The sequence below is a fragment of the Arvicanthis niloticus genome, chromosome 13 (genome assembly GCF_011762505.2).
Source record: "Arvicanthis niloticus isolate mArvNil1 chromosome 13, mArvNil1.pat.X, whole genome shotgun sequence".
Taxonomy (NCBI): domain Eukaryota; kingdom Metazoa; phylum Chordata; class Mammalia; order Rodentia; family Muridae; genus Arvicanthis; species Arvicanthis niloticus.
Genome location: NC_047670.1, coordinates 35,592,350 through 35,612,679, shown reverse-complemented (window position 1 = coordinate 35,612,679; position 20,330 = coordinate 35,592,350). Strand labels below are relative to the sequence as shown.

Sequence of the window (20,330 nt, the reverse complement as noted above, 5' to 3'; positions counted from 1 at the left end):
GCTGTGAGCTTTCCTTTCAGTCCACAAATGCCATCTTCTGACTAAAATCTTCACATTTATCCCGCCACGGTGCACACATCCTCAGCAGCTGTCTGCGCCTTCTGCTGTGCTCACCTGTGTCTGACAGATCACGGCAGGGCATCTTAGCCTTAGGCCAGCCACAGGGTGTGCTCCCCAACTCAGCAGCTTCAAAACAGAAGCCACAAATCTGCAAGGCCTGAGGCTTCCTGGGGCTTGGCAGGCCACTACATCCCCTCCATGGGTTTTTGTAACTGCCCTTCACACTTTAGCTCTGCTTGCCTGGACCAGGGTCTCTACTCAGCTTCAAGGTTTTCGTAGGAATGCGGGTAGAGCGCCTCCAGGGTGGGAGCCATTGTTCCACTTCCTGCGTATTGGTTCACCATAGAAGTACGCAGCTCAGCATTGACTGGCTTTCCTCACTGAAAGCTGACCGTGCTGTTACACTCAGCCCACAGATGGTTTCACAGGGACACACCCACGAAGGAGTAGAGCCATCAGTCAACTCACCAGCTCTGTTAATAAAATACGTAATGCTTGCACTCAGTCTCCCCAAGTTGATTGGCTCATGTACTTTGGTGGATGGAATTCACCTTAAGATGGGATCCACTCTAACCATAGGGCATCTGCCAGTGCTGGTTAGCTGTGTGGTCTCTGGTCAACTGGACCCAGGTAGTCCACCCAAGGATGTGAGACCATGTCCGTCCTTGCTGTAGACTTAGTGGGTTTTGCTGCAGGCAGAAGAGATCACACCCACTTTCTCTATGACCCAAGTGTTAGTCCCGCAGTTTTGTTGGTGGATGGCACAGCAGAGTTGGGCCTCATTGCTTTTTTGTAAAATTACATGCTTGCTTACTAAGACTGTCATGTTGTAACCTCAGAGACTGAAACCTAGCTCTCTTGCTGTTCACCTAAAAGAACCTTTCATTCACCAGCCCGATTTGGTCTTTGACAACAAACATGTCCTGGGTTTGTATGCTTCTTCAGGGCAAGGAACTGGTGTTTTCTTGTGCTTTTTCTCACACTGTCCATTGCCCTCTTTCTTCTTATCCCTGCCCTCTCCTCTCCACGCCTGCCCCCTCTGCTTGTCCCTTACAGCAGCCTGAACAGTGTCAACAGTAGCGACTCCCGGTCCAGTGGCTCCCACTCCCACTCCCCCAGCTCGCATTACCGCTACCGCAGCTCCAACCTGGCCCAGCAGGCCCCCGTGAGGCTGTCCAGCGTGTCTTCCCACGACTCAGGATTCATATCCCAGGACGCCTTCCAGTCCAAGTCACCCTCTCCCATGCCACCTGAGGCTGCCAACCAGGTAAGGACATCCTTCACCCAGAGAGCAGCAGGCACACAGGGTGCCCTCACCACTGTTGATGGGTCATTTAAAAGAGACCCCCAAAGGGAGAGATCCTCTAAGTTGGGCTGGAAGCCTATCTTAACATCAGCAGTAATTACAAATAATGTGTTGGTTGGGCAAGCTATCACTTCTAAGTAGGTAGCCTCAGAGAGACTGGGTTTCCCCCCCACCCCCCGCCCCCCTGCATCCTTGTAAGTACCCAGGTTGGTGTGACATTATGCTCCACAGTGGGGACACCCCCCTCTTCCTGTCATCTCGGGTTTTTCCCAGGGACATCGACCCTGTCGGTGAACAGTGCTTCCCCGCACTCTCAATTCCCCCGCCATCCATTGTGTTGCCAGGGAGGGTGTCTATTAGAGGCCCTGTGGATAACTCTGTTGATCCCTGGAGAAGGAAAGATGCACAGTCTCTCCACATACTGTAGTTTGGACGGCACTCGTCCAGCTAGACCAGGCATTGGTGCCCCTTGTGTGTGGTTGGTGTATACAACCCTCAGGGTGCCGGTTTGTCAGCTTTGGCTCGACACTTGTTACTTAGCAGGCATAGTGCATCCAATGCTAGGATGTGATTGGGCCCCATAGCGCCACCTGCTGGGAGGTGGAGGAGTGTGGAGAGGCTGAGCCAGAGAACTTGGTTGCTCAGCCAAGGTTAGCAAGTGCAGAAACCTCCTACTTCAGAGCTTCAGCACTATTCAGCCATGTGAGGTTTGGTGGTCTCCCTTCCCCCTCTTTTTTTCTCCTCTTTAGAGACGCAGTTTCCCACATAAAGTCTCCAGCCCGAGCTGCGTTTACACTCAGTGTGCTTGTCTCAGCTGGGGTGCCTTGGCTTGGCCACCAGGGCCTCCATCCCTATTGTGTGCTTCACTAAGCCATGCCTCCCGTGCTCCTACCAAGCTGTATGTGGTCAGAAGGAGGGCAGAACTGTTGCTTCCTTAAAGACCATCGTGCGTGCAGTCCAGCTCTGTTTGCATCTAATGGACTGAGAACTAACACACCTGGTACCCTGATAACCCTTGCTAAAGAAGCAAAGCCTTTCTTCTCATGAGTCTCTTGGTGGCCCAAGCACGATTTCTGCCCCAGTGATGTCTGGGAGAGCGAAAGGTGGTAAATTACAGGGGTCTCTAAAGTCTGAAGGTTGTACCTGCCTGGCTAGTCCCCAAGAGTAGAGTTTCTGGGGCTAAGAAGGGAGAGCCTGGTACTCAGAAGCAAAGTTTGGGTTTTCAGCACTTATCAGGTAAAGTGGGACATGCCTGTCACCTCAGTAAACACTAGGAGGGTGCAGACAGTGACACCCTTGCTGGCCAGTTAATGTGGCCAGTGAACCTCTGGCTGCTTCACACACGACACTAGGCTTTCTGTATGTTTGGTTGGTTCTGAATGTGGAAGCCAGGGTATGTGTTCTCTCTCTCTCTCTCTCTCTCTCTCTCTCTCTCTCTCTCTCTCTCTCATATATATATATATATATGTGTATATATATATATATATATATATATACACATATATATATATAAACACTCCAATATACACACCAATAAACTCTCTGTATGTTTTGTTGGTTTTAGGTGTGGAGCCCAGGGTGCCCCCCCCCCAGACATGTATGCACATACCAGTAGGCTCTCTGTGTGTTTTGTTGGTGCTGGGTATGGAATCCAGGGTCTCTCATTGGCATGTGACCAACCATTGTCTTATTTCCTCAGCCTTAGGGTAGTTATAATAAGCCAAAGGATGCTGCAGGATTTAAGGGAGAATTACTCTTTTTCAGACAGCACAGCTGCTTGCAATCAAGTAAAGAGGAACTTGTAAGATCTTTCCCAGATCACACCAGCCAGAGGGTTCCACCTCCCCTTTGGCATAGATCGATACTGTTGATCCAGTTCTCAAGGTGAAAAACGCTGGGCTCAGAGCTTAAAGTCCACAGCTCCACAGCAGGGGAGTGGTGGAGAGAAAGCATGAACTCAAGCCTTTACATTTCCGACCATGGGTATGCGTTCGGTGCTTTGCCCTTGCAAGATGGGAAGCTAAGCCTCTGTCCCTCACAGGAATCCTTTTGAGATGGGAGAAGGGGATAGAAACATGAATCTGGCCTCCTTGATGGTTGATCCAGGCGCACATAGTACTGAAGGGCCTGATTGATTTCATCAAAATGGAGTTAAGCTAGAGTTTGTAGCTAGCAGTGAGGAACTTGGAGCAAGAAGCTTGGTGTCATGAAGTGAAGAAGGCTCACGGGGAAGAATGGCGTGGGCTTCTGAGACCTCGAAGCCTGTCCCCGGTGATTTTCCCTGTAGCAACGGCATATTTCCTAGTCCTTCCCAAGCTGTTTTACCAACTGGAGACCAAGTGTTTGAACATATAAACCCATGGAACCCATTCTCATTAAAACCACCACACCAGGCCATAGAATCGAGGCATACCAGTGACCATAAGAAAGGCAGAGTCTCTACTACAGCAGAGTGTCACAAGGCCAGGCTGGGGGCAGGGGACTGTCAGGCACCTGGACTTGTGCCATCAGCACTGGCACCCAGTCCCCATACCTGGTCTTCTCCAGATGCTTCATCCGGCGGTGGGAATAAAGACTCATCGCCAGGCCTCCCTGCTCAATCTCTCCCAAGTCACTGTCCAGACAGAGAACTTCAAAGCTGTCTTTAAGACGGGAGGTGATGCTACCATCTGGAACAGAAGCTGTGCTGGACGATAAGTCGCTAGGAATTAGAGCCTTGTCCAGCCACCACTTGCCTAGGGACAGTTTTGTGCAATGTATAATACCTATGGACTTATAAGGTCCATCCTGGGTCCTTGTGGTATACTGTCGTATGCCCAAGAGCCCAGAGCTTGCCGAGAGGCCCGGTGTAATGAGCCAGTGTTGCTCTGTCAGGCGCAAGGGTGAGCTGTGTCTACAGGCTCCACACGCAGCAGGGCCAGAGCTTGGCCATGTCTCATGTTGCTTTCTTAAAACCAGTGTGGGTGAAAAATAAGCCTTAACTTACTGTCTGCTTCTCTCATCCCCCCTCTTCTGTGTCTGTCTCTGTCTCCGTCTCCCTTTCTGTACCTGCCCTTCCCACCCCTTCCTTCCTCCTTTATTTTAATTATGATTTCTGGTGGCCCGTGGTTTGGTTTGTTGGTCCCCTCGTGTGGCTCTTCCCTGCTGCAGAACTCATCCAGCTCGGCCTCCTCAGAAGCCTCGGAAACCTGCCAGTCAGTGAGCGAGTGCAGCTCCCCCACCTCAGTCAGCTCAGGCTCCACCATGGGCGCCTGGGTGTCCACAGAGAAGGTGACTGGCCAGGGTCGCAGCCATGGTGGGCTGTTCTTCCTGACCTGCCCCCGCTTGCCTGCTGCACACACAGCTGTCACAGCTGTAGGGCTGGAAACTCAGGATCTGCTCCAAAAGCTGAGCCCTCTTTGGGCTAGGGTCTGGATAGGTGGAGGGCTCCCTAGCTGCCTGACAACGTGGTCATTGAGGGCGAGGAAGAGGGGTATGGGGGATTTGGAGATGTGAAGGCTTCCTCCCCAGAACAGGGTCTGTGTTCATCCCTTCTTCCTTCTTCCTTCTCGAACATCCCACAAGACTGTTGGATGTGACATCTCACTGTGTCGGAGGTCATGTGCTGTCCCGTCTTTCAGTTTGCACCCTCCTCTCCCCATCGCTAAGCTTGATGTGGAGTCTGCTCCCGAGCAGTGTGCCGATTGGGAAACCTAGAATGAACAGATTTGCATAACGTGACGAGTCGGTTCCCTAGTGCTGTGAAATCAGGCTTCACTAGTTTAAAAGAAAATTAAAACACTAACAACATTGCAAACTAAGGAATGGCCGACTCCTAAACTGTTCTAAAACTCAGGTCAGATGCTCCCGACTGAGTGCTTGCTGGGTGTCCGTGCGTTCCTCCTGCATCCCTCACAGGCAGCAGAGCACCAGTGTTGATTTTGTTTGTAAATATTCAGGTTTCCCCGTGCCCTCGGTGTCAGTGCCATCTTGTACCTCTACATTCATCCTGTTATATTAATTTTTTCCCTTTTCTCCTCCCTTTTTTGTTTTTTGTTTCTAGTTGTCTAATGGGTTTTCTCACTATAGTTTATCAAGTGAGTCCCATGCAGGGCCTGTGGGTGCAGGCCCTTTCCCTCATTGCCTGCCTGCCTCCCGCCTGCTCCCTCGGGTCACCTCTGTCCACCTTCCTGACTACGCTCATTATTACACCATTGGGCCCGGCATGTTCCCGTCATCTCAGATCCCTAGCTGGAAGGTTTGTGTCTCCCCTCCCTCCTCCCACCCTCTAGAGCTCCCTCTTCCCATCCTTCTTTCTTCCCTCCTCCCATCCCTCCTCCCTTCCCTCCTCCCCTCCCTCCTCCCTCCCTCCTCCCTCCCTCATTGCTTCTGTGCTCACTCCTCTTCTGTGCTGCCACCCTCCCCTGCCCCCAACTCTACCTTTCCTTTCACACTCTGCCTTCCTCCCCACAACCCTTCTTCCTCAGGAAGCTGCCCCCCCCCCCCAGGGGTCACCAAAAACCAGCTAGAGATATTTTCCACGTGGAACAGAAACCTGAGTCTTCCTTTAGGGAACTTTAGCCCTGAAGACTAGCTATCAAGGACACTGCTAAACTCTGTGTGTGTGTGGAGCCTGCTGGCTTCATTCCCTCCTGGGCCACCTGCAGTGTTTTATCAGAGCCTGTACTGCCCTCCTTGGCCGTATGCCCATCTTGTCCCCCCATGACAGTCCTGCTGCAGTAACAGAACAGCAGCCCGAGTCTGCCCTCGCTCAGACGTATATGAACTTCGCCTTTGATTGTTTGATGTTGAAACATGTTTGTTTCAATATAAAAACTAAACTTTTAAGTGATTTCTACCAGGGCGGTTGAAGCTCCAGGACGGTAAGTCAGTCCCTGGGGCTGCCAGTATTTTGAGCAGCTTATAACCTCATCTCTGAGAGTCCTCAAAACCTGGGGCAGATCCTAGAGCCCTTCCTGTCCCAGGGTGGCAGACGTACCTGTAGAGCGACTGGTGGAGCGCTGGGGCCCCCTGGTGGCCGCGTAGCCTTGGCTAAATCAGTTGCTCTAGGAGAGTGGGTCCTTCCAGCAGAAAGGCAGGCCTGACTCCTTGGGATGGCACTCTCTCTCTTTCTGTCCCAGCTGATGCACTGGTATATAGTGACCAGCTGTCAGGTAGCTTCTGCCTACCTGGTTGTTAAAAACCCAAAGTTTTTAAATCTTTGGGTAGGGATGAGGAGGAGGGAGGCAGTAGTGTAGGGGGAGGGCGTGCTCAGTTGGTGTGGGCAGGGGCTATGGCTCTTGACTACACCGTTCTACTCAGGACTGGGCAAAGCCAGGACCCTATGACCAGCCACTGGTGAACACCCTCCAGCGCCGCAAAGAGAAGCGTGAGCCAGACTCCAATGGGGGAGGACCCACTACTACAGGAGGTCCACCTGCAGCTGCTGAAGAGGCACAGAGACCGAGGAGCATGACTGTGTCAGCTGCCACCAGGGTGATATACCTGTTCTCTGTATCTGGCTGGATTCACAGTTAGGCCAAAATGGGGACCAGGGACCCTGGCCTGCACTCAGGGTCCACATAGCCTAGCAGCTTGAGGGGTGGTTCTCCATTCTCCTTCCCCAGCTCCACAATGTGTAAAAGACCGGGGAATCCTTTTGTGATAGTAAAGCACGTAGGACTCTCTAGTTCCTGCTTGAGAACTATGCAGGTCTAAGTAGCCACCAAAGACTACTGATGTGGTGCTCACAGGAGTGATCTGGGGTCCCACCTACAACAGTGTGTGTATGGTGGGTGGCTCTGGTCTCTTGAGGTTACATGTCCCTTGTGGCTTGTGTGTCTGCCCTCCATCCTGCAGCCTGGTGAGGAGATGGGGGCCTGTGAGGAGCTGACACTCGCCCTGTCCCGGGGCCTCCAGCTGGACGTGCAGAGGAGCAGCCGGGACTCGCTACAGTGCTCCAGCGGCTATAGCACCCAGACCACCACCCCGTGCTGCTCTGAGGATACCATCCCCTCCCAAGGTACGAGGCGCCCAGCTTTCCGGGCGGCTCCAGGTGAGGAGGCAGCGAGCCGGCGGCTGTTCTAACCACGGCATAATGCCTGGCTACAGATGGGCTTTGGAATCACTCTGTTGTCTTTGGGGGCAGTGATCGGGAGTTGACAGGTCGCTGGCTGCTGCTGCCTAAGAAGTGACCCCAAACGTGAGCCATTTTGCTCATTTCTTACCATCCGTGCGTGATGCTCCCCAACCTGCAATGAGGCACGTGCTCTTAATGACAGCATCGTGTTTGCTTGGCACTTTGTGTGAAGCACCTTTTCCTCGTGATCTTCACAATCACGCACGGGAGAGATATTTTATCCCCATTTTACAAATGCGGACACCGAGGCTCAATAACTTGACCAAATCCACCCAACTCCAGTCTAAGAGATGGAATCCAGCCCCTAAGTTCTTAATCTAGTCAGTCTCTCCCTCATCACCATACATATAGAGGGCCGGCAAAGCAGACATGTGACAGCCAGAATCACTGTGGGATGGTTGGCTAAAGGCTCCCTGTAACCCACAAGTTATTAAAGATCCGAGTCAGTGACTCTCAAGTAAAGACTCCCCCTCCTCCTGTCCCCTCAGGGACGTTGAGCAGTCTGGACATATCTTTAGTAGTCAGAACCACAAGGATACTACTGGTGTCTAGAAGCTAAGAGGCTGGGAATTATGCTAACCCCCCTCTAAAACATAGCTCTCCAGACCTCACCCCAACAAAGAATTAAGCCTCCATTTCAGTTGACCTGCTGTTCAGAAACTTACTGTAAGCGTCCCCTCCCTCACTGCCCTGAGATATGCACAGTGCCATTTTAAAGCAGGCTTGAGTGAGGACACGAGCCTTTGTCCTTAGTTCTCAGGAACTCCATTCCTCTCTCGCCCACACTTGAGCTGTTGGTTATCATGGAGATGGTAAAGCCAACACTTTCCATGAGAGCTTTCTCATGGCTAATTGTGGACCAGAGGACTGGACAAATTTGTGTCCTTTCATCCGACCTCCCAGAGGTCATTGGCAGCAGCATTGTCACAGCTGGGGTTGTCACAGTCTGGGGCTCTTTCCTCCACCTCACAGTTCTCTGTCGTGGACACACAGGGTACATTAGTGAACAGAGCAAAGGGCTCCTGTACAGAACTGGCACTGAGGCAGTGTTTAGCATCTGGGCAGGGGAGGGTGAGGCCATCCTCCTATCGTGGCATGGGAAAAGAAGAGCTATCGCCCTGGACCTAGACCGTCTAATCAAATCCTATCCTCAGTTTCAGATTACGATTATTTCTCTGTAAGTGGTGACCAGGAGGCAGAGCAGCAAGAATTTGACAAATCCTCCACCATTCCAAGGAACAGTGACATCAGCCAGTCTTACCGGCGGATGTTCCAAGCCAAGCGTCCAGCCTCAACTGCTGGCCTTCCCACCACTCTCGGACCTGCCATGGTCACACCAGGGGTTGCGACCATCCGACGGACCCCTTCCACTAAGCCTTCTGTTCGCCGGGGGACCATTGGAGCTGGTCCTATTCCTATCAAGACACCAGTGATTCCTGTCAAAACCCCAACTGTCCCAGACCTCCCTGGGGTTTTGCCATCCCCTCCAGATGGGCCAGAGGAGCCCCGGGGTGAGCACAGCCCTGAGTCTCCATCTGTGGGGGAGGGACCCCAGGGTGTCAGCAATATACCCTCTTCCTTGTGGAGTGGTCAAGCGCCGATCAACCCTCCACTTCCAGGCCCAAAGCCCATTATACCTGAGGAGCACAGACAGGCGATTCCAGAGAGCGAGGCTGAAGACCAGGAAAGGGACCCCCCAAGTGCCACTGTCTCCCCAGGCCCGATTTCAGAGAATGATCCCGCAGACCTGAGCCCAAGAGAAAGTCCTCAGGGAGAAGACATGCTGAATGCCATCCGGAGGGGTGTGAAGCTGAGGAAGACGACCACCAACGATCGCTCAGCACCTCGCTTCTCTTAGGTTCTCATAGCTCCCAGGAGATGCTGCTAGTGGGATGAACTCTTTAATTAATAAAGCCTAATTTGTCTTGATCCATTCCAGTCTATAATCAAGCAAAAGATTTTGTAGGCAATTCGGAATTCTGCTCTTTTCAAAGTATTAAACATCTTTAGATAAGAATTAAAAGCAACATATATAATTGACATAATCTTGATCTTTTAATTTGTAAATATTGACGGTTTCTTTCTGCATATTTTAACCTTAGTTTCCCTTTTGATTTTTCTGAAGGTGCCAAATTCCATTTAACTTTTTTACAGGTCTTTGTAAAATTTTAAAAGCATAAAGGGGAGGGGGTGGGTTGGGATGGGGAGCCTTGGCGTAATTTCACAAAAGGATTACATACTCGGTTGTTTTTCTTTTTCTTCCCTCACGCTTTTGTAGCTGCATTGTAGTTGTCTAGTTTAGAAGCAAATTCAAGTTATTTTAATGGATAAACACAACGGATAAGGGGTGAAACCCTTATTCACATATACTGTGTTCTGGAGGAGAAACTCGGGAGTAACAGTTGAGCAATATGCAGAGAAGTAAACCCGGACATGGTGGACTGTGTTGGGATTGGGGGGAGGGCTGGGGGAGGGGCACACTGTCAACATAGCCAATCCTGTTACATTGAAGAGTAGCCTCATAGGTTGAATTTCCAGTAGCTTCATGGTTAACGCATCCGAATAAGCCATACTAGATTGCAGTGTTTGTTTCTGTAAGGTTTTTAAGGACTTCCTTTCTCCCAGCATTCCTCTTGACTGCACACACACCGCCCACATCCAGTCCTGCGCATGCTGCTGCCACGGGTAGACATAGTCCCTTTACTTTCTCGTCTCTTATAGTCACTTCCACTGAATCCAAATACATCCAAAGGGGTAAGGCAATTCAGAAAACCTAAAAACATTTTAAAATGATAGCAGGGAATTCTTAGATATAGAAAATGCCTTTTACTTAACTGTGCCCAGCAGGCTGGGTACGTTGAAAAGCCCAGATATTTTGAAGAAAAAAAATTCAAACAGATTTATCAAGGGTAACCAGCTTGGAGTCTAACAATTTTGCCAACGTGCTTAACAATCTGGGGGCTTGTTTTTCTTCCCTTCCTTAAATGAGGACAGTTGATTGGCTTCTAAACACCGGAGCAAAGAGGATTTATTTACGGTCAACTGGGAGTCTGATTTCAATTCAGGCAATGTTTTTTTTTTCTTTTCTTTCTTCTTCTTTTTTTTTTTTAAGTGAATTTGTCTTTTTTTTTTTTTTTTTTAAGTGGAAGTTAAATTTGTTACAATGCCCATCCCTAAAGTCAACAGAGATTTGTAGACTTCAAGAGCTCACATTTAAAGACAGCTGTTAAAAAAGGCAAGGCCATCAGCAGTGCAGCAACTGACAGAACACGGTTGACTTTTTGGGCAAGAGACTTGGGTCCTGTGTGCTCTGCAGATCTCTGTTGGCTCTAGCCTCTGATGACGTAATCTTATACTTTAACACACAGCCACATTGGATGTGAGAGTAACGTTCCTCTAGTCATTGTTCTATATATTAACATTTAAACACTGCTGTGATTGCTCAAAGGACATTTTATGTTATGGCTTTAAAGCAAAGGCATGATGATTAGAAATGACTTAAGCTCTTTTCTTTGAAAAACAAGCTCCTTTCACAGACTATAAGCAAACAGTAGTGCCTGTGGTTTAGCCCGCCAACCATGATGACTCAAAGTAGCTGATGCGTTGTGCAGATGATGCTCGAGGTGGCTTCTGCAGATGCAGAAACTGCTGCAAGGTCATTCGAATAGAGACAGTGGTATTTTAAACCTTTGAAAGGAATGGATGTAACTGTACGTCGTACAGCTTTTCACTTGTTTAGTTTTTAAACGTTAGTATAATCTGAATAAAGTTAATATAAACTGTTGCCAAATTCAATGTAGAAAGAATGTGACAAACACCTTGGGTAGCTCTGTTTGTGTTTTTGCATATTGTAAAAGCAGTGTCACAGCTGAAAACGAACCCTTTCTAAAGGTAAATTATTGTGGTTTAGTTGCTAGTTTGTATTGAGAGTTGACCTCTCCCTGTGCAGTTTTTGTTCGAAACTTGTATAGATAACAGCCAGCGTGTAATGTGTCTCCCTTCTACATTGTAACAGTTGCTTCTGCCTACCTTATAAATAAAGAATCACTAAGAAAAAAAGTCCTCAGGTCTGCTTCAGGTTTCTTGGGGTCTCAGTCCAATGTTAGAACATGAACAGAGCCTTCTGTTGGTGATATAGTTACAAGATTTAAAGGCTAGACTTGCCTAATTTGAAAACAGTTCTAATGAGTTACCAAACCTAAAAGCAACTAGTTTTTACTGATAGTAAAGTAGAATGCTTTACTTTTTTTTTTTTTTTTTTTAAGAGTTTCAATTATGGGTTGGAGAGATGGGTCAGCGGCTAAGAGCACAGAATGCTCTTCCAGAGGTCCCGAGTTCAATTCCCAGCAACTTCATAGTAGCTCACAACCATGTGTAATGGGATCTGATGCCCTCTTCTGGTGTGTGTCTGAAACAGCTACAGTTGTACCCACGTATATAAAAATAAATAAATCTTTAAAAATAAAAGTTTCAACTATGCAGCCCTGGCTTGCCTGGAACTCTGCAGACCAGGGTGGCCCTGAACTCAAGAGAGCAAGTGCTGAGTTACAGGTGTACCCTTTTTAAGAATGCCGGCTGAGCCGGTGTAAAGACCTGTGGGCACTCTGCGGTAGCAGTTTTCTCCACGTACACGGGTCCTGGGGATAAGCCAGGCTTGACTGCTAGCCTCCTCTGGTTGACCTTTGTAAAAACTAACTTGGGATACTAATGAAGGTCTGCTGTATCTTTACCGTTGACTGCCCAGCAGAGGAGGCACAGCTGGGTACCTGGATCCCAAAGCATCCTACAGTAGACCCTTGAGCCCCAACTGGCAAACCTACGCGCACCTCCAGAAGGCCCTGAACTCTATGCCTGCCCTGTGCTGCTTCAGAGTTGCTTTTTTCATAAAGACTAAAATTCCATTAGCAGAGCCTTTAGGAAGTAAAGAAGGCAGCAAGGAGTGGCAGCACACCCCGGTACCCCTACAATGTGAGGGTCACTAAGAATCTTTTGGCTTTTTCTTTTTTTAAGAATTTTTTATTTTATTTTATGTACATGAGTACACTGTAGCTGTATACAGACACACCAGAAGAGGGCATTGGATCTCATGGTTGTGAGCCACCATGCAGTTGCTGGGAATTGAACTCAGGCAGGTCCTCTGGAAGAGCAGTCAGTGCTCTTAACTGCTGAGCCATCTCTCCAGCCCTCTTTTTCTTTCTTTTAAAGCCCTCTGTATTTCTCTTCTGTTTCTTCCCTTTACTCAGTTGTGGGCTAGGGACATGGCTCAGTGGATAGGCACTTATGAGGACCTAGGTCTGGAGCCCCGGCACCCATGAAGCTGGGCACAGCAGTGCACAAGAGACCTCATCTTAAAGACGGAAGGTGAGGGGAACCACCCACATGGGTCTCTGCCCTGCACGAGTGTGTACGTGTGCACGAGTGCCTGAGTGTGCATGCACAAAGATGAAAGCCCACCTGGCTCTAACACTTGACCCTGCTCTCTGTGAAGCTTTTCCTTACCAAGCACATGTGCTATCAATATAATTCTACAGGTAACTTTAAAACACCTAGCATACATGGTAAAAACCAAACCACACTACAGGCAAACAATCACCACAGTAATCCTTGGAAGAACACTTCAGTCATGGCCGACTGTGTCCAGTTATTTTTATTAGGGCAAGTGTGAACATGTTCTGTAACTCTCACTTGCAAGCATGAACAGTGAGGTGTTCTATGTGGGCCGTTCCCGAGGTCTGGTCACAATATGCCACCACAATGGGGGCAAGTCACCTTCCTTTCTGGCAGGAGGCAAAGCTTCAGTCATAATACCATCAGGTGGTGTTTCCTCCTGCAGCTGCTTAACCTAGAAGGGGACAAGGAAGGAACAATTACAGAAGGAATGTCAACAGTAAGACCCATGTGCATAATCAGATGACAGCCTGGGATGTCTCCTTCCACCTGAGTCAGGATCAGGAAATGTTTATTTCCTATAAACCTGCACCATTTCTATGCCTGAGTCTACAAATTAGAAAAAGTCTCTCTGAAGAGTCTTTGTTTTTTTAAAGTCTGTCTTTTATAAAGCTGAGTTGACTGGCATGGAACTAGATCAGGCTGGTGTCTTAACTCCTTGGTCGTCCTGCGTTGCCCTGCCCCATGGTGTCATCACAGGTGAGCCAGGTGACTGTTCTCACTTCCAGCATGGCAGGTTGAGCATTCTACCTGTCTCTTACTCCTTCAGCAAAGCCACAGTCTTCCTAATTCCTTTTGTTACGGTCTGCTGGTCCCCAGGAAAACACTCTTGCCTATCTAAGTGTTCTCCAAAAGAACTAAGAAACTCAGCTCAGATGTATTAGGGATGCAACTTAACAAGTTCAGCGAGCAGCCAGGACAAGAATTCAGGTCACATGAAAAGTAGACTCCGCCCTGCCTGATGTTGCCCAACAAGGTTCTCAACATCACTGTCCTAATGGGAAAGGACTAGAGCACAAAAGCTCACCCACACAGCACTGAATGACATCCAGGAGCTGGAGAAGAGAGAGAAGGGAGGGACTCAGGAGTCCTCAGTAGTCACTGGCAGAACAAGCCTGCTGCTCACTGCTGCTCACCACAAAGGTATATTTTAAGCCTCAATATGCTGTAATACTTCTTACAAAACATGATGTCCCTTGACCACAGAGGCCTTTCTACTCCACTTTGGCTAAGGACTTCTAATACCAACATCCTGAACGTCATCTCCCAGAACCAGTACAACTTTCAGAACGGTGAACTGAGAGGCCAGTATCTAGGTCCTGCTGCCTGCCTGCCTGCCTGCCTGCATGGACTCCCTGAGACTCTGAAGGAACTGAGCCCTCTCCACCTGGAGTTTTCTGCACCAGCCTGTCTCAACTGCCTTTTAAAACTCAGTTTAGACCCTGTCATGACCCTTCCCTTCGAAATACTTTAAGTCTCCTGTTGTTTTGTCTGATTTTTCCAGACAGGGTTTCTCTGTGTAGCCCTGGCTGTTCAGGAACTCACTCTGTAGACCAGGCTGGCCTTGAACTCACAGACCCACCTGTCTCTGGCTCGAGTGCTGGGATTAAAGGTGTGTGTTACCACTGCCTGGCTCTGTAGTTCTACTTGGCTGGAGAAATGGCTCAATGGGCAACCTGGACCTGACAGGTCAGTATAGCTAAGGAGAAAATACTAGACAAACCAATGTCTAATATATCAATTACCCAGTGTCAAATGGGCCATCACTGTCTCTTGGCAAGCCTACTTTTCCATGTGCTCCCCACCCCCCATACCACTTCCCTTGGCTGTCCGCTCAGGATACTGAAAAAGCAGAAGCTGTGACAAAGAAGTCTCATCTTCAAACCTTTTAACCTGAATGCATTTACATACATTATCTACAAAATAATCAAGAACCTTTTCTAGCTTCCTCTCAAGGATCTCAGTCGTTTCTACAATTTTAAATACAACCGAACACTTCACCAATTTCCATTTCTAGACCAGACTCCTATACTGGAAGTTGCCAGGTGGAATGTATACTTCACAGAGGCCAGATTCTCAAGCTGCACCCTTCTGAATGTTGGATTATCCCTGACACCTGGGACTTCCCTCTACCTTATACCAGTCTTCCCTACCTTGACACCAGCACTGCACTCCAGACAGTTCCAGAAATCACTGGAAACCACTGTTTTCTCCATGTCCCTCACCCATCCCCCACAGCCAATGAAGATCCCTCCAGGGGACATTCTGCCTGTCCATGTCCCTTCCACAGCTTCTGTAGCACTCTGGGCCACACAACATTTTCACTAAAACTATCACACAAACCCTAAACTGGACTCCTGTGTCCTCCTGGCTTCTCCAACGTATCACCCACGCTATGACAAGAGCTGCTAAAACTGAACTCTGAACATCTGAAGTTGAATGAAGAATGCCTAGGGCTCTGGGGTAGGGAAAGGACAAGGAGTTTTATACAATAGGAAGGGTGGGTAGAGGGGAAGGAGGGAAAAGAAAATTCGAGATCAGAGAGGTTCAAAACACACTAGAGACAACATAACTAGAAGATGGCCAATGTGAAATTGAACACAGTGAGAAACTAAAAGTCTAGCTAAGAAGCTAGCATAACCGTCATGGCTGGACTGTGGACCTCAGCCCACAGAGGCAAACTCTATCCCCGTGCTGACCAAGCAAATGCTATGGTGCACGGTCAAAAGACGCACCTCCCGGTCCCAGCTCTCCATTCTCAGTTTCTTCCACTGCTCTCTCTTGGAAAAGTAATCAGGATACATTGCTTTCTCAGAAGGATGCCAGTAATCTAAGCACCATTCTGGAGCCTGCCAAAAGAGAAAAGCATGTTATTCCACAGGCTAACTATAAATAGCACGGACAAGGCCTGCTCAGGAGACAAGACAAAACTCAAGCGGCTTGCTATCAGTTGGTTCAGCTGGTCTAGTGCTTACCAAGCTCAACCATGAGAACCTGAGTACAGAGTCCCAGTGCCCATGGAAAAGCAGGCATGGTGAGAAGCACCTGTAATCCCAGTGATGGGCGAGAGAAGACTTCTAAAGGGATCCCTGGCCACCCAGCCTAGCCAAAAAAAAGAGGGAGGGGGTGCGTCCAGGCTCAGTAGAGAGCTCATCTCAAGAAATAAAGAACAACTGAGGAAGAGCCCTGTAATTGATCTTGGCTTCTACCAGAACATCCACCAACACATACATGTATCACACACCACATATACGTATACGTTAGTGTGTGTGTGTCTATGTAAAACAGTTATTATTGGACTGTTTCTGGCTGTAAGCCATGAATAGAGGAGGGCAAGCAGAGACCAGAAGTAAGAGAGAATGCCTTAAAGAGCCATGTAGCTGAAACATTAAACATAGTCCAAGAGAGCTGGCACCCCTCCTCTCTGGCTCGAATCTGCTGAACACCAAGGGTTATGGAAACATTACCTGAGTATCGGCAACTCTCAGTACCAATCCAAACTGGCTAACTTAAGTTCCCCAGGTGAGCTATGTACCAAAGCCTTTAGCACTGTGCTTTGCCAAAAGTACACTGCAAAACCTTAGAGCTGAATTCAGGGGAAAAAAGGAGAGAAAAAAGTTCAGCCTGTCAGGGAAAATTTAGCCATAGCTCAATTTGGGACCAGGGACAAGGTTGGTGTCCTGTAAAGCAGCTACCATGTACCCTTCGCCTACCTTGTAGCACTCATATCTCTCATAGGAAGTGCCCCCAGGAGAGTCTGGGAAGATATACGGCTGAGGGTGCTGATTCTCCCAGAATTCTTCTTCCGCCTCCCTCAGCAGCTGGTTAGCTCTCATCATATCCTTCTCATTCTTATGTTCTTCAAAGCGGGCTCTCATCAAACAAGCAAAGTACCGGTATTTGTCCCTGAAATCGAAATGGTTGTAGACATCAGAAGGGATGCCTACTTGAGTGGGCAGCACTCTGATCAGTGCACCCCAGATGAGAACCTCCATGGCACCTCACCAACTTCAGGTCATCAGGAACACTTCCTCTACGGCCCTCCGAACAGCAACAGACGCTGTACTGGCACAGCCGAGCCACTTGCATTAGTAACAGACACAATGCATTAAGTACAGCCTGGCTATTTTCCTCTCTCCTCCAAGGGTTTCCACATGAAGGGAAAAGGTGACAAGTTCTGCAGGTTCCCTCGCTATGCACTCATGAACAGCTACCACTCACTGACAGTACTACTACCACCCATCTGCTAGATCATCCGCACATCTCCAGGAGTTGGCATAGCATCTAGCAAAAGATGGGAAGACCTGTGGTAGTTGTCAGACAAGACCCAAGCAAACGAAACAAACTACCCATCCAGAGAGGGAGCCTCTCTAGACTACGGCAAACCTAGCTGTATAGTCTGGAGTAAGTTACTTAATGTAAACATTGCCATTCGCACTCCATGAGCTAGAATACAAAAGCACACTTCACAAAGTGGTCGGCTAATTTCAAGTGCTCCGTGATACAACAGGCATTACACCAGAAAATGATTTACAAAAGGCACCATCCAGTAAGGTCCGATGCATGAGGATTCGTGTTAGAGGCAGAAGGGAAACTAGGGAATCTTGAGGTCAAGTCTAGACTACTGAACTGCCAGTAATGTCATTAGCTGGGACAGAGAATTTGAGAATACAATCAGTATGAGGAAGTGAAAAAAAAAAAAAAAAAAAGCTTGGTTTTAAAGAATTTGGATGAACTCAATTTAGCAAATAGCAGATGACCTCACAGACAACTGGAAACACAGCTAATTCAAGTACCAACACTCAGGACATCCATAGGAGACACAGCACCTAAGGGCTAGGGAGATATGGCTCAGCAGTTAAAAGTACCATGCAAGCATTAGGATGGAGTTTGGAGTCCCAAAACCCAAGTAAACTGGACATGGGAGCACACATCAGTGGTCCCAGTGCTCCTCCTCAGGATGACAGGATGGGACAGATTCCCACAAGCTGATAGGCCAGCACTGCACTGTTCCAACAAGGAAGAAGGCAAGGACTGACACTTTAGGCTGTCACACATGTGATAGCCACACTGGGTTTGTTTGTTTAGCTTTGTTTTAAGGGAACCGATTCGGACAAGGACTAAGAAAAGATATCAGCTTTTAAATATGTTATTGCTGTCATCGTAGCTAGTTTTATTATTGCATGGTTATGAGCTCTAATATTTCCAGCTGTATGCATTACCTGAATTCTTGAAGGCTTAACTTCTTTAGTAACACTGATAATTCTGTTATTTATGAGGGTATCTATCACTTTCCCCATTAATCCATGGGGATTGAAGCTTAAAAAGAGGATTATTTGCTATCCAGAATGGAAGCTGAATTGCAAATTCTATTAAACAAATAAGAAAACCGTAGGAAAGAAGCTAACAATTGTACAACGTTGTACACTGCACCTGCTTGCATAACAAGGAGGTGTAACCACAAACTTGCATTCTAGGATCCTGGGTTACCACCCTTTGCAGGTCTTGCAGGGCCTACTTGATTTTCCCACCGTTTTCTTGGAAATCCTTCATGTGGGTTTAGGTTTTAGGATACGAGTGTGGTGGTCTGGGATTTACACATCTTGGGTTGTTACTGCACCTTCCATTTCTTTTAGGTCATGAAAGTCTACATGTTTTAACACTATATTGTTGTTTATCTGTAAAAAGAATATTTTTGGCCTCAAACTCATTATGTAATGGAGAATATATGTCTCCCCCAATATATTCCACAATATGAGACTTAACACGAAGACTAGTAACAGTGGTTAAAGGAATAAAATTATGTAGGAGGTGAAATAGACATGACAGTAATGAGAAGGGTCGATCCGATAAAGCCAAATAGAGAAAAGCCAATGGGAAGTGGGAAAGAGAATAAAGTTTTTGCGACAGAAACCTAAATTTTAATCTTAACTTCGCCACGCAGAAGCTGAACAATCTCGGGCAAGTTAATCCTGAGCCTGCTTATCTGTAAACTAAGGCTAAAATAATCACTAGTAACTGAGTTACTTTGCAAACTAAGGACAATGGACAAATTACTGTTAAGGTTAGGGACAACCGAGTCATAAAAACATTGGCGTTAGATCCATGACAATGACAGTGCTAGGTATTTTTTTATTTCTTCATGCAACCTTCTACGCTGGGTCCTGGTCGCGCCCCATACAATCATCTCTGCCAGATCAAGAAGCAGAGAGGATAGCATCAGGACCCAGGTTCAAGGGCAGGCTCCCTACACAGTGTCCCCAAGTCCTTGATCAGCCCGGCCCACAGGGCCTCTCGGCCTCCGTCCCCGAGCCCCGGGTCCCCTCTCCCCACCTGTGGATACACCATGACTCGAGGTGGCGCAGCGCGCGCTTATAGAGCCGCAGCACCTTCTGCCGGTGGGTCAGGTAGGCCGGGGGAGCGCAGAACGCCATACCGCCCGGCTCACCTTCAGCGGCCGCCGCAGGGGTTGCCGGGAACCCGGAAGCGGGTGGTTGCGAGGCGGAGCCGGAAGGATGAGCGTTCTCTAAGCCACTTCCGCTTTTTCCTGGGTGGAGCCTGCCGCGCTGTCATGAGTCTCTTCAAGTTCGTGGGTAAGGGCTAGTTTTCCTTGGCAGTGGGCCTCGCCGGCTGTCCCGGGACCCCTTTTCGCGGCTTGGCCTTTCCAGGCTACAGAAGATGCCAGGAGGCCTCGAATGCTGGCAATGATTGATCTGGTTCTTGCTCGAGAGTGGTTTTCCGAGTGTATATTCATTTATGAGAATTCACGGGCATAATTGTAACTTGTGCTTTTTTGTGTTTAATTCAACTGAAAATAGAGGAGTAGGTGTGGGATGTGTGTGCGCCAGCGGTAGACTGATTGCCTAGCATGGGCTAGTCCCCAAGTTCTCCCACCACTCAAAAAAAAGAAAGAAAGAAAGAGAGAGAGAGGAAGGAAGGAAAGAAGGAAGGAAGGAAGGAAAGAAAGAAAGGAAAGCACCGCCCCTAAGCTAATTGCTATTCTTCTGTCTTTCGTGAACCCTCCCTCCCTCTTCATGGCCGACCGGACAATACCTTCAAGGTACCGGTTCACTCAGACATCCTTCATACCATAGACAACGCTGGGAGGCTTGGCATTGAGTCCTAGGAATGTGGCGAAGTCTTGCTCACAGGCTATCTAGACATAAGTTCACAGACGGGAGGAGGGTGGCAAATTGTGTTACCTGCCAAGTTCCACGACCCATCCAACAGCTGGAGAGTGCTGCAAGGATTCAAAATGGTACTTAGGAAAACTTGGACATTGTAGGAGATAGAGTTGGGAGGATAACTTGGAACCCAAAAGACTTGATTTCTTACATTTTACTCTGTATGGAGTGGAGTTTCAATGAAGACTTCTCAGCAAATCTTTGAGTGCCAGTT

The 20,330-nt window shown here is 48.3% G+C and overlaps 3 protein-coding genes across 11 annotated transcripts in view; 2 read left to right on the top strand and 1 right to left on the bottom strand.

The window, feature by feature from the left end:
* Mtss1 (MTSS I-BAR domain containing 1) overlaps positions 1-11,546 on the top strand; it is a 137,564-nt gene extending 126,018 nt beyond the window's left edge. For 3 of the 8 annotated variants that reach the window (XM_076911387.1, XM_076911388.1, XM_076911391.1), the window contains 5 exons: positions 1,117-1,327; positions 5,409-5,603; positions 6,668-6,841; positions 7,205-7,400; positions 8,639-11,546. In XM_076911387.1, the coding sequence (XP_076767502.1) occupies positions 1,117-1,327; positions 5,409-5,603; positions 6,668-6,841; positions 7,205-7,400; positions 8,639-9,342 (1,480 nt within the window). In that variant the 3' untranslated portion in view covers positions 9,343-11,546. Of the gene's footprint in view, positions 1-1,116; positions 1,328-4,516; positions 4,637-5,408; positions 5,604-6,667; positions 6,842-7,204; positions 7,401-8,638 lie in introns of all 8 variants that reach the window. The other 5 variants (XM_076911392.1, XM_076911393.1, XM_076911390.1 and 2 more) reach the window with 5 other exon arrangements.
* A 1,648-nt stretch (positions 11,547-13,194) lies between these two features.
* Positions 13,195-16,927, bottom strand: Ndufb9 (NADH:ubiquinone oxidoreductase subunit B9). The gene is made up of 3 exons (XM_034515965.2): positions 16,646-16,927; positions 15,668-15,781; positions 13,195-13,326 (listed from the first exon to the last, which is right to left on the bottom strand). The coding sequence occupies exons 1-3, from the start codon at positions 16,925-16,927 to the stop codon at positions 13,195-13,197; spliced, it is 528 nt and encodes a 175-aa protein (XP_034371856.2).
* A 2,340-nt stretch (positions 16,928-19,267) lies between these two features.
* Tatdn1 (TatD DNase domain containing 1) overlaps positions 19,268-20,330 on the top strand; it is a 28,641-nt gene continuing 27,578 nt past the window's right edge. Inside the window, exon 1 of one of the 2 annotated variants that reach the window (XM_034516453.2) lies at positions 19,268-19,525. In XM_034516453.2, coding sequence (XP_034372344.2) covers positions 19,279-19,525 — 247 coding nt within the window. In that variant the 5' untranslated portion in view covers positions 19,268-19,278. The remainder of the gene's footprint in view (positions 19,526-20,330) is intronic. The other variant, XM_034516456.2, reaches the window with a different exon arrangement.